Source organism: Oncorhynchus mykiss, chromosome 20, assembly GCF_013265735.2.
Source record: "Oncorhynchus mykiss isolate Arlee chromosome 20, USDA_OmykA_1.1, whole genome shotgun sequence".
NCBI lineage: Eukaryota > Metazoa > Chordata > Actinopteri > Salmoniformes > Salmonidae > Oncorhynchus > Oncorhynchus mykiss.
In genome coordinates, this window is record NC_048584.1 from 4,761,286 (window position 1) to 4,773,672 (window position 12,387).

General features: G+C 42.1%; 1 protein-coding gene across 2 annotated transcripts in view; it reads left to right on the top strand.

Annotated features, from left to right (window-relative positions):
* LOC110498831 (histone acetyltransferase KAT7) overlaps positions 1–12,387 on the top strand; it is a 27,514-nt gene continuing 15,127 nt past the window's right edge. Inside the window, exons 1-8 of one of the 2 annotated variants that reach the window (XM_021575476.2) lie at positions 1–189; positions 2,603–2,753; positions 8,360–8,596; positions 8,732–8,814; positions 8,945–9,025; positions 9,118–9,216; positions 9,401–9,511; positions 9,652–9,855. In XM_021575476.2, the coding sequence (XP_021431151.2) occupies positions 172–189; positions 2,603–2,753; positions 8,360–8,596; positions 8,732–8,814; positions 8,945–9,025; positions 9,118–9,216; positions 9,401–9,511; positions 9,652–9,855 (984 nt within the window). In that variant the 5' untranslated portion in view covers positions 1–171. The remainder of the gene's footprint in view (positions 190–2,602; positions 2,754–8,359; positions 8,597–8,731; positions 8,815–8,944; positions 9,026–9,117; positions 9,217–9,400; positions 9,512–9,651; positions 9,856–12,387) is intronic. The other variant, XM_021575477.2, reaches the window with a different exon arrangement.

A 12,387-nucleotide genomic window follows, 5' to 3' on the forward strand; every position in this document is an offset into this window, starting at 1 on the left:
AGTGGAGACAGTCCCACATTACACAAAAACACAAGAGGTGTTCCAACCAGAAGATGTGGCGCGAGACATAGCTAGCTAATATTGTGTGTACATACAAACTTTTAAAGTAAAAATCGAATCTAAACTAGGTCCAACCACAGCAGCTATTATACGTAGTTCCTCAAGGCAAAAATGCCCCGTAGAAGACAGGTAAGGCAAATATATGTCGGAAGATGACTAGCTGGATAAGCTAACCAAGGCAAATACCGGTAACTTAGCTAGCTAGAACAGTTAGCTATGCTAGCATAACGTTGCTGAAAGGCGCGTTTCTATTGTGTCGATTTGAAAGTATTTTACGTTGTTAGCTAACGTTATCTTGTATATAAACAAAATGCATAACCATTAGTTAGCTAGCCAAGATTGCCTCTTTTTACGCTTATAAGCTAGATAACTGATGCTAATATTGTGTTGTACTAACGTTACCAGCTAGCTAGGCTGTGTTTACGGTCATATTTTATCGTGGCGCGGGTAGCTACTAACTACTTAACTGTATATTTCAATTATTAGAATTTGATACATTAACGTTAAATAATCTAACGTTGGCAAATTGTTTATTAGCTACTGATGAAGTAGCAATAATTCTACTTCTAGCTCATTTAGATAATGCCAGAAGATACTGACCCTACCGTTACGCTTGTTAACACTGAGCTGCACTGAGGTCGGAACACAATCTTGCTTACATTAAAAGCCCATGTGTACTTGATCCGAAAATGTTGGGGAGGTTCTGTATGGAGGGTGTGACTCAATTGCGCAGCCTCCGTAGGCATGCAGAGGCCAAATTGAGCTCCATACCGCATTGCTGTGCGCCTCCCAAATGTTGTAACAATGTTGAGGGCTCCTCATTGACGTGATTGGTTTACAGTAGGTGGGTCCTGTATAAACACAAACTCACTTCCTTGACTTCCTTCACCACACAAGAAGTATGAATGCCCTGACTTCTGCAGAGGCCGTATCACTTTAAATGCTGGGATTTATGTTTCTAGGACCGTACTGCAATTGAGAATCGATTCCCGTTTAGATGGAGTATTTGCCTGTTTTGACTTCCAAAGCCAATTCACCCTTTAAACAGAACATGTAAGGTCCTTGGACTAAGGAGTAATGTTAGGCTCCTTTAGTCCAATATTGGGCTAAGGTGAAGCAACAAACAATGGACGTAATACAATAATTATACAAAAAAAACGCAGTAAACAAATCTGTTTTCACTAAATGTCAATAATGTGGTCGTCAAAATACATGATAAATCATTTGAAAACAACGTGGCAGTTGTTAACCATGTCTTAAAATCCAAATACTGTACGTTATGATATTAACATGATATGAGCCTAAATTTAAAGCAAGCGCCGTGCTAAGAACGTTCAAATCTGGTGGACAGCCTTTTTTGTGAAACCCTCGAAATCGGTGTGTTCATATTTGCTCTTTGCGATGGGTATTCCTCAATCTATCAGAGTAAAATTGATGTCATATTGTATTGCCAAGGAGTATGGGAAAGTCCTAAGGGTGTTTCAGGGTCACCGGACATCTTTTGACTGAAAATATCATTACAATGTAACCCAACTCAGGTCTAGGCCTACCAGAAGTAAGCAATTTTATAGACTGGTAGCCTTCTGTGTTACAGTTCTGACTTAGTGAGAAGTGGGCGTCTGTGTTAGGCTGTGAGTGTCTGTTGGTGGGGGTGCTGCTGTGTGAGTGTGTGGGCTTGCTGAGAAGTGTGTGTCTGTGTAAGGCTGTGTTGGTGGGGGATGATGTGTGTGAGTGGGTGGGGATGGTGTGTGTGTGTCTGATTTGCATAAAGTAGTATTCTAGTTTCATAAAATGTTTCAAATGGTTACAAACTCAGTTTTGCATAAATAATGAAGATTTGTTAATAATATGACAAGCCTAGCTTAAATGATTGGTCTTAAATGACTGTAATTATGTATTCCGTACTGCCTAATTTGCATAATAGAGCATTTTAATTGAATAATTTGTTAATAATATGACCACCCTATCTTGAGATATTGAACAAAATGTGTAGAAGTTAAGAATCCTATCCTCATGAAATAAAGTATTATGTGTTCCTAATAAGCTTCTATATAACATGGAATACAAAATATAACACCAGAACCCCAGTTTCATTTTGTTCCCTAACACCCAACCAGTAGCCACAGAATCCATTACAGAATGGCACGTTGCGTTTAACAACAAAGGAGCTGATTGGCTGACACTGCCATTCCAAAATGGCTGTGGTGGCTACTGCTAGCTAGCATGAGGACAGCAAGGGTAGTTTTCCAGGAAAACTAGCAGTACTTCAATCTTGTCAGTGTGGATAAAGGTACATTTTGGAGTACAGTGGCATATCCCATCCCTGCATTGAGGTACGCTTTCCAGCTCCATGTCTTAATGTATCCACGGTTGCGTTCCGACCTCAGGGCAGCTCAGTGTAAACAAGCTTAACGGTAGGGTGAGTATCTTCTAGCAAGCTAACGTATAGCTAACGTTAGAGCCACCATGGAAAGTAAATGGCTAGCTATCTTCTGTTCTAGCATTAACCTTACTAATCCTGCTTTATTTCATTTTCTCACAGAGAGTGCATGTGGGGAGCGGCTCTGATGGGACTGAAGATTCAGACTCTTCTGCTGAGCGGGAACAGACGAACAGCTCGGAGAGTGATGGAAACATACCCAAGAGAACACGCCTCACAAGAGCATCTCTGCGCCTCAGCCAAAGCTCACAAGGTAAAGCCATGGGATGGATGCTTTAGCTGTGAATCAAAACCTACATTGCAATTGAAATAGTTAGGCTAGCTAACAGTGAGACAGTCACCTGTCGAGGAGACCTTGTGGGGGCTAAGAATTGCTAAAAGATTCCATTATTGTATCCTACATTGTAGGGTGTCCACCCACCAGGATTTCTGTTAGGAAAGAGTCTGTCCGGACATGTGACCGGCAAAATAAAAAGTTACCGGACAATGAAGACATGTACCAGACACATATGCATTGGGTGGGTAACCTGATTAGGGGGTCCAACCACTGTGCTCCGAATGACAGAAATCATATTTAGAATATGGTAGTTCATCAACTGGGGGAAAAAAACAGCTCTGACTGGGGGAAAAATAGTTTTGAACGGTCATTCAACTCGGGAACTCCGACCTGAAGATGGCTGCAGCAGCAGCTCTTGCACTGTCTGACAGATTTTCCTCTCAAAGGCTCTGTATCTGTATGCTGTACGAGTCTAAAAAATAACATGGGCTACATATTGAATATACTGTATAAACTCGCCAATTTAATTCCACAAAATTATGCAAATTCACCTAGACCGATAAGCATGACCAGTCAAATTACATCGACTGGTCTTTCCATCAATGACTAGGCTAAAAAGTATTATTTCGCAATGGGACTTTTTCTTCTTCTTCTCCTGGTTATTACCTGCTAACAGAAACTCTGACACCCACTCCGCACAGAATGGAAGAAATTGCGATTTGGTGATGAAAGAGAATTATGATTCTTCATGTTCTGAATTGTTCAGTGGGGTCTTTCTCTAACACATCATTAACATTATATACAAAACTACAGATTTCGTAACCTGACACATCCGATAATAAGCACTGAGCTCTGTTGACAGAGTGCTACCGCATTCTCCTATCGACTTTTGTGGATTTTACATGTTGTGGTGGTGTCTGCATAGTTGTATCCACGGGTCGCAAAATTAATATGATATGAGCTAGATTAAATGTATGCTCAGTGCTCCGTTGACAATTCACAAAAATACGCTTGTTTTTGTGAATGGAATTTCGCATTAATATTAAAAGCGTATACTACAATATGAACATACTGCATGCCATGTCTCAAAATCAATATCTAACTTACCTCTATATTGTTTTATGTTCTTCGGATTTGAGAAGAAAGACGAGTTCAACAGTGAGCCTGTCAGTTAGCGTTACATCCAGACCGCTCACCGCATGTTGATTTTGTCCACCCACACCAGACGCGATCAGGACACGCAGGTTGAAATATCAAAATGAACTCTGAACCAACTATATTAATTTGGGGACAGGTCGAAAAGCATTAAATATTTATGGCAATTTAGCTAGCTAGCTTGTTGTTGATAGCTAATTTGTCCTGGGATATAAACATTGAGTTGTTATTTTGCCTGAAATGCACAAGGTCCTCTACTCCGACAATTAGTCCACACATAAAACGGTCATCTGAATCGTTTCTAGTCATTTGACCCCAACCGACCTCACTAATAACTGGACCCTTATGATCACTCGACTAAGCATGCCTCTCCTTAATGTCAATATGCCTTGTCCATTGCTGTTCTGGTTAGTGTTTATTGGCTCATTTCACTGTAGAGCCACTAGCCCTGCTCACTATACCTTATCCAACCTTTCAATTCCACCACCCACACATGCGATGACATCACCTGGTTTCAATTATGTTTCTAGAGACAAAATCTCTCTCATCATCACTCAATACCTAGGTTTACCTCCACTGTATTCACATCCTACCATACCTTTGTCTGTACATTATTCCGTGAAGCTATTTTATCGCCCCCAGAAACCTCCTTTTACTTTCTGTTCCAGACGTTCTAGACGACCAATTCTCATAGCTTTTAGCTTCTTTTTTTCTCATAGCTGTTCCCCTGGTGATGTAGAGGTGAATCCAGGCCCTGCAGTGCCTAGCTCCACTCCTATTCCCCAGGCGCTCTCTTTTGATGACTTCTGTAACCGTAAAAGCCTTGGTTTCATACATGTTAACATTAGAAGCCTCCTCCCTAAGTTTGTTTTATTCACTGCTTTAGCACACTCTGCCAACCCGGATGTTCTAGCCGTGTCTGAATCCTGGCTTAGGAAGACCACCAAAGATTCTGACATTTTCATCCCTAACTACAACATTTTCAGACAAGATAGAACGGCCAAAATGGGCGGTGTTGCAATCTACTGCAAAGATAGCCTGCAGAGTTCTGTCCAACTATCCAGTTCTGTACCCAAACAATTTGAACTTCTACTTTTAAAAATCCACCTCTCGAAAAACAAGTCTCTCAACGTTGCTGCCTGCTATAGACCACCCTCTGCCCCCAGCTGTGCTCTGGACACCATATGTGAACTGATTGCCCCCCATCTATCTTCAGAGTTCGTGCTGCTAGGCGACCTAAACTGGAACATGCTTAACACCCCAGCCATCCTACAATCTAAGCTTGATGCCCTCAATCTCACACAAATTATCAATGAACCTACCAGGTACCACCCCAAAGCCTTAAACACGGGCACCCTCATAGATATCATCCTAACCAACTTGCCCTCTAAATTACACCTCTGCTGTTTTCAACCAAGATCTCAGCGATCACTGCCTCATTGCCTGCATCCGTAATGGATCAGCAGTCAAACGACCTCCACTCATCACTGTCAAACGCTCCCTGAAACACTTCAGCGAGCAGGCCTTTCTAATCGGCATGGCCGGGTTTTCCTGGAAGGACATTGATCTCATCCCGTCAGTAGAGGATGCCTGGTTATTGTTTTTAAATGCCTTCCTCACCATCGTAAATAAAAATGCCCCATTCAAGAAATGTAGAACCAGGAACAGATATAGCCCTTGGTTCTCTCCAGACCTGACTGCCCTTAACCAACACAAAAACATCCTATGGCGTACTGCATTAGCATCGAACAGCCCCCGTGATATGCAACCTTTCAGGGAAGCTAGAAACCAATATACACAGGCAGTTACAAAAGCCAAGGCTAGCTTTTTCAAGCAGAAATTTGCTTCCTGCAACACTAACTCAAAAAAGTTCTGGGACACTGTAAAGTCCATGGAGAATAAGAACACCTCCTCCCAGCTGCCCACTGCACTGAGGATAGGAAACACTGTCACCACCGATAAATCCACTATAATTGAGAATTTCAAGAAACATTTTTCTACGGCTGGCCATGCTTTCCACCTGGCTACCCCTACCCCGGTCAACAGCACTGCACCCCCCACAGAAACTTGCCCAAGCCTTCCCCATTTCTCCTTCTCCCAAATACAGTCAGCTGATGTTCTGAAAGAGCGGTCAAATCTGGACCCCTACAAATCAGCCGGGCTAGACAATCTGGACACTTTCTTTCTAAAATTATCTTCCGAAATTGTTGCCACCTCTATTACTAGCCTGTTCAACCTCTCTTTCGTGTTGTCTGAGATTCCCATAGATTGGAAAGCAGCTGCGGTCATCCCCCTCTTCAAAGGGGGGGACACTCTTGACCCAAGCTGCTACAGACCTATATCTATCCTACCCTGCCTTTCTAAGGTCTTCGAAAGCCAAGTCAACAAAGATTACCGACCATTTCAAATCCCACCATACCTTCTCCGCTATGCAATCTGGTTTCCGAGCTGGTCATGGGTGCACCTCAGCCACGCCCAAGGTCCTAAACGATATCTTAACTGCCATCGATAAGAAACAATACTGTGCAGCCGTATTCATTGACCTGGCCAAGTCGACATCATTCTGTTTACTTCTGGCCCTTCATTGGACACTGTGTTAACAACCCTCTAGGCGCGCTTCAATGCCATTACAACTCTTTCTGTGGCCTCCAATTGCTCTTAAATAGAAGTAAAACTAAATGCATGCTTTTCAACCGATCGCTGCCTGCACCTGCCCGCCTGTCCAACATCACTACTCTGGACGGCTGTGACGTAGAATATGTGGACAACTACAAATACCTAGGTGTCTGGTTAGACTGTAAACTCTCCTTCCAGACTTACATCAAAACATCAAAACATCTCCAATCCAAAGTTAAATCTAGAATTGGCTTCCTCTTTCGCAACAAAGCATCCTTCACTCATGCTGCCAAACATACCCGTGTAAAACTGACCATCCTACCAATCCTCGACTTCGGAGATGTCATTTACAAAATAGCCTCCAATACCCTACTCAATACATTGGATGCAGTCTATCACAGTGCCATCCGTTTTGTCACCCAAAGCCCCATATACTTCCCACCACTGCGACCTGTATGCTCTCGTTGGCTGGCCCTCGCTTCATACTCGTCGCCAAACCCACTGGCTCCAGGTCATCTACAAGATCCTGCTAGGTAAAGTCCCCCCTTATCTCAGCTCGCTGGTCACCATAGCAGCACCTACCTGTAGCATGCGCTCCAGCAGGTATATCTCTCTAGTCACCCCCAAAACCAATTATTCCTTTGACTGCCCCTCCTTCCACTTCTCTGCTGCCAATGACTGGAACGAACTATAAAACTCTCTGAAACTGGAAACACTTATCTCCCTCACTAGCTTTAAGCACCAGCTGTCAGAGCAGCTCACATATTACTGCACCTGTACATAGCCCATCTGTAATTTAGCCCAAACAACTACCTCTTTCCCTACTGTATTTATTTATTTAGCTCCTTTGCGCCCCATTATTTCTATCTCTTCTTTGCACATTCTTCCACTGCAAATCTACCATTCCAGTGTTTTACTCGCTATATTGTATTTACTACGCCACCATGGCCTTTTTTGCCTTTACCTCCCTTATCTCACCTCACTTGCTCACATTGTATATATACTTATTTTCTACTGTATTATTGACTGTATGTTTGTTTTACTCCATGTGTAACTCTGTGTTGTTGTATGTGTCTAACTGCTTTGCTTTATCTTGGCCAGGTCGCAATTGTAAATGAGAACTTGCTCTCAACTTGCCTACCTGGTTAAATAAAGGTGAAATAAATAAATAAATAAACATTCTAGTCCTCCTTCCAGGCTTTTACTTCTTTGGACTGTATATGGCAATTGGCATCTAACTTTCATAATAAGGTGTATTACCACAACCGACCGACCTCCGTTCATCTTTCAATCACCCACCTGGGTATAACCAATGAGATGGCATGTGGGTATATGCTTCTAAAAGCCAATGAGGAGATGGGAGAGTTGCAGTGCGTTCTGCAGCCACAAATAGAACCAACTTCTATTTTAGCGCTTGGCAACGCAGACGCTCGTTGGTGCGCGTGAGCAGTGTGGCTGCAATGATTGAATAACATGTATGTGTACATTTATTTTGCAACGCATGTGACGTGAGCGGTCTGTTCAGCATGACAATTCTCACAAAGAATCCAGTCTAACTGGCGCAATGATATTTTCCAGATTTTTTACTGCTTTTTTTCTCTAGCCTTTATTATTCACCCACATTTTGGCCATCCTACAAGGGTTAAAACTAAACTAACTTTTGAACAGATTATGATAGACATGGAGCATTGGTTTTCTTAGAGGAGTATCTACACATTTAACATGGTCCCATCATTTTATGTTTTTATTGGACACCCTATACATTGCCTTGTAGCTAAATGTTGTGCCGTTTCTCCCACCTACCCATGTAGACACACTTGATGTGAAGCAAGACGAGTCCCCACCGTTGACGCCTACAGGCAACGCCCCGTCGTCTGAGTCTGAGCTGGACATCTCCAGCCCCAATGCCTCCCACGATGAGAGCCTGGCCAAAGACCCTGCCCTCAGAGACTCTGACAAGGACCTCTCCCACCGGCCCAAGCGCCGTCGCTGCCACGAGACCTACAATTTTAACATGAAGTGTCCCACGCCGGGATGCAACTCATTGGGTAAGATAAGTCACCATTTGGTTAGTGGCGCCACTGCTAGTTTACTGGATGCTCAACAAGACTTGTTATGATTCTAGTCAATTAAATGTATTCTCTGTAAACTCATTGCTTTTCTTCCTCTCTTGTTTCTCGCAGGACATCTAACAGGGAAACATGAACGGCATTTTGCGGTATCAGGATGCCCACTTTACCACAACCTCTCTGCTGATGAATGCAAGGTATATGTCAAAACAATATTTTCCATTGGTTATGTGTTTTTTGAGGTACATTAACTTAATTGTCTCTTACGATGAGAGCCACAGAGAGAATCAAATCCCCAATAAATGTATTCCTCCTTTTTATTGACAGGTGAAAGCAACCACTCGTGAGAAACACGAAGAAGAGGCAAAGGTGCAGGAGGAAAGCAACAGACACGCCACACGACACCAGGTAACATTAATATTGAATACTTTTTAAGGTGATACATTTTATCATGTTGGAAGTGAAAAAAAATCGCAATGAATTTCTGTTGTGTCCACCAGGCGCCCACTTCAAGACAGACGAGATACAAAGAGCAGGTGACTGAGATGAGGAAAGGGAGAAACTCTGGGTTGACTAAGGAGCAAAAGGAGAAATACATGGTGAGACATATTCAAATGACTAAAGGGACAATTATGTTTGCTATGGAGATCTTACATTTCGGTGTCTTAGAATTTGAAACGTATTTCAAAAGTCGTTTTTTGTGATGTTGTCATGTAGACTTGGTTTATTGACACAATCAACACTTCATCACCCAACCGTTTTATTTCTCCATCTCGTCCACAGGAGCATCGACAGAGCCACGGCAACACCAGAGAACCTCTTCTGGAGAACATCACAAGTGAATATGACTTGGAGCTCTTCAGAAAAGCCCAGGCACGTGCATCTGAAGATCTGGTAAGAGAAAAACCTCGGTGCACCTACCTCCTTCATTCATAATTAACCAATAAATAGTGATATAGATTGTATTGTAGATAAGGTCATCTTGGTTGTTTAGAAGAATTTCATATTTCACCTCTCTTGTTTCGCACTTATTGAAAACGCCACAGGAGAGGCTGCGGATCCAGGGCCAGATCACAGAGGGCAGCAACATGATCAAGACCATCCTGTTCGGCCGCTACGAGCTGGACACCTGGTACCACTCGCCCTACCCCGAGGAGTACGCCCGCCTGGGACGCCTCTACATCTGCGAGTTCTGCCTCAAGTACATGAAGAGCCAGACCATTCTGAGACGACACATGGTAAGACAAGGAAGAGCCAGGCTTATCACCTCTTAGGCTTGTGTTACACAAAGCAACTTTCACACAATTTTAGTTGCAGTTGCAGGTTACGAGTGACATCTTCTCAAGCCCTGCTGGTGCACAAAACAACTCAAATACGATTGAAATAGCATGCAACAGCCAATCAAATTTAAGCTGCTTTTGTCATATGTTTGGGAGTTCTAAACTTACCCAATGTCATCTGTTGCGTTACATTGTGAATTCACAAATTATTTGTTTATCCAACCGTTTGGTTTTTGTATATGGATCGAGTTAGATAAGCTGGCTGTACAATTTAGCTAGCTAGCCAAAATAAAATTGCCAGCACCGTTTCAGCACCGCTACGAGCTAACCAAGCTAGAACGAGCTATGCCAACTAATGCAGTTCATGTTGGACAATTTCAGTTGAATCTGGTCAAAGAGGTCTGGGTTAACATAAGAAATTATGTTTATTGACTGCCAAACCATGTACATAAATCTTTATTAGCCATGATGACAATATTTATTTATACAGCTCCCGTTGGGCTTAATGTCTCTTCTGTATTGCTTCCCGCAGCACTGGCAGCTGTGTTGACATGACAACATAGTTCGAACCTTGGAATGGATCATATGACAAAATGATTTGTTTTGATTGACTGTTTCTTGCAACTAGTTGCACAAAGTTGAATTGTTTGCAACTGGAATCAACCAAGTCGCAGATGAATTGCTTATCAGTAGCAGGGGGTGTTGCACGAATCAATCCTAATGCAACATAGTTGCAAGCAACTAAAGCTGCGTCCAAGTTGCTACGTGTAACTACACCCTTAAGGCATGAACAGATCACCAAGACTGTCGGCTGCGGTACACCTCTGCCCAGAATGTCAGTTAATGCTTTTTTTGTGTACACATTAGTGATGCATGGGCTGATTCATAACTCGCAGTCTCCGCGGTTATATCCGTGTGCCGGGCGGGTTTAGGGTCATGAAATATTGTGTGTATTAAAGGTGGGTGGGTAGGTTAAATAAAGAGAGAACAACGCATTAAAAAACCCAAATGTAGAATTCTTGTGCAATTCATATCTATAGGCTACATTTAGTTTTTTCTTTCTGAATTTTTATCTGGAGTTGGTCCATATGCCCTAAAGTTTAGGCTTAACTGTATGCGTGCCAAATAATCGCCATTTGCCAAATGCTTTTGGGCAGAAAAAGTTAACATCGATCCAAGATGAAGCCGTTCTTGCAGTAAAATGTTACACCAAATGTACATTTTGACTCGGGAACAGGAGTAGAGAAATATAATATATTTATTTCAGAATCTTGAGAGAATAAATGCGCTGTTAGAGAATGTATCTAAAGGTTCTATCTTTATCAGCATCATAAAAGCTGCTAGTATTTCAACCACATAAATTATACATCCAACCTGAACTAAAATCTTATCGGAAATATGTTGGAGTGTTTTCACTGCTTTTAATTCCCTTTAAACTGGTCAAACTAATGCAGACCTGCTAACCTGCACGCATTTTGCATACCATGCACGTAATTTGACGTCAAAGTATGCTGGTACAAAAAAAGGACACCAAAAATATGCTTCTCGTCGGAACATTGTGTCTGAAGTTGGTGCTGAGCTAATCGGAGGACTTGGGCAAGGAGAAAAATGTCTAGCTCTTCAGTCAGGCACTCCCCGTATTCGTAGTACTATTTTCAGGGCCAATGGAATATATGTGGCGAGGCAGTATTTGCCGCAGCACTAGTTTAATAAAATATATTGATGGAAAGCGTTAAAAATAGGGGCAAAGTGTTTTTTTTTTTTTTTTACCAATTTGCCTCATGGTTTGTGAACTTGCTCACAATGTCTGTCCTTCACATCAGAGTCCTGCTGCAGGCTTTTTGAGTACGTTTAAATGCACACTAATAATGAAATACTCTGCTTATCTTAATCGGCATAAGGTCAAAATCGAAGTAAGCATACGCCAATTAAAACATCTGGTTTTCTGAGCAGTCTTTCGAATGATTAGGACATGTAAACACCTTAACCGATGTCCAGCGGTGTATTTGATCAGTGCATGTGCTACAGTAGCACCAGCTGATCAAGCCTCCCTCTTTAGTGCGAGTAAAGTAAATTTGGAACAACTGAATGAATGCGTCTTAGAAGTCATTTTCACATATAAAGTTGGTATGTCCAAACTCTGTGTTAAAATGTTTATTTTGATTGGCGATTTTCAGCATTTTCAGAGTGCCATCAGGTAGCCTTATTTCAGATGTTGCCATGTAAACAGGATTTTTAGGAAAATCATTCTTGCAAGGTATGTAAGTGTTTTAATCAAACTATTATATTAATCTGACTATCCACAATAATCAGATTATTGTGTGCATGTAACTAACTGCACTCTGCGTGTCTTGACCAATCAGATTCACAGAAATCGCAGGTCGCGCGGATCGTGTACAAAGCGTGCTCTCCACTTTCCTCCGATATTTATTTAGCAAGCTTGATAACACATCATTCCCGACAGACACAAGCAAAAACTCTTTCATAAAT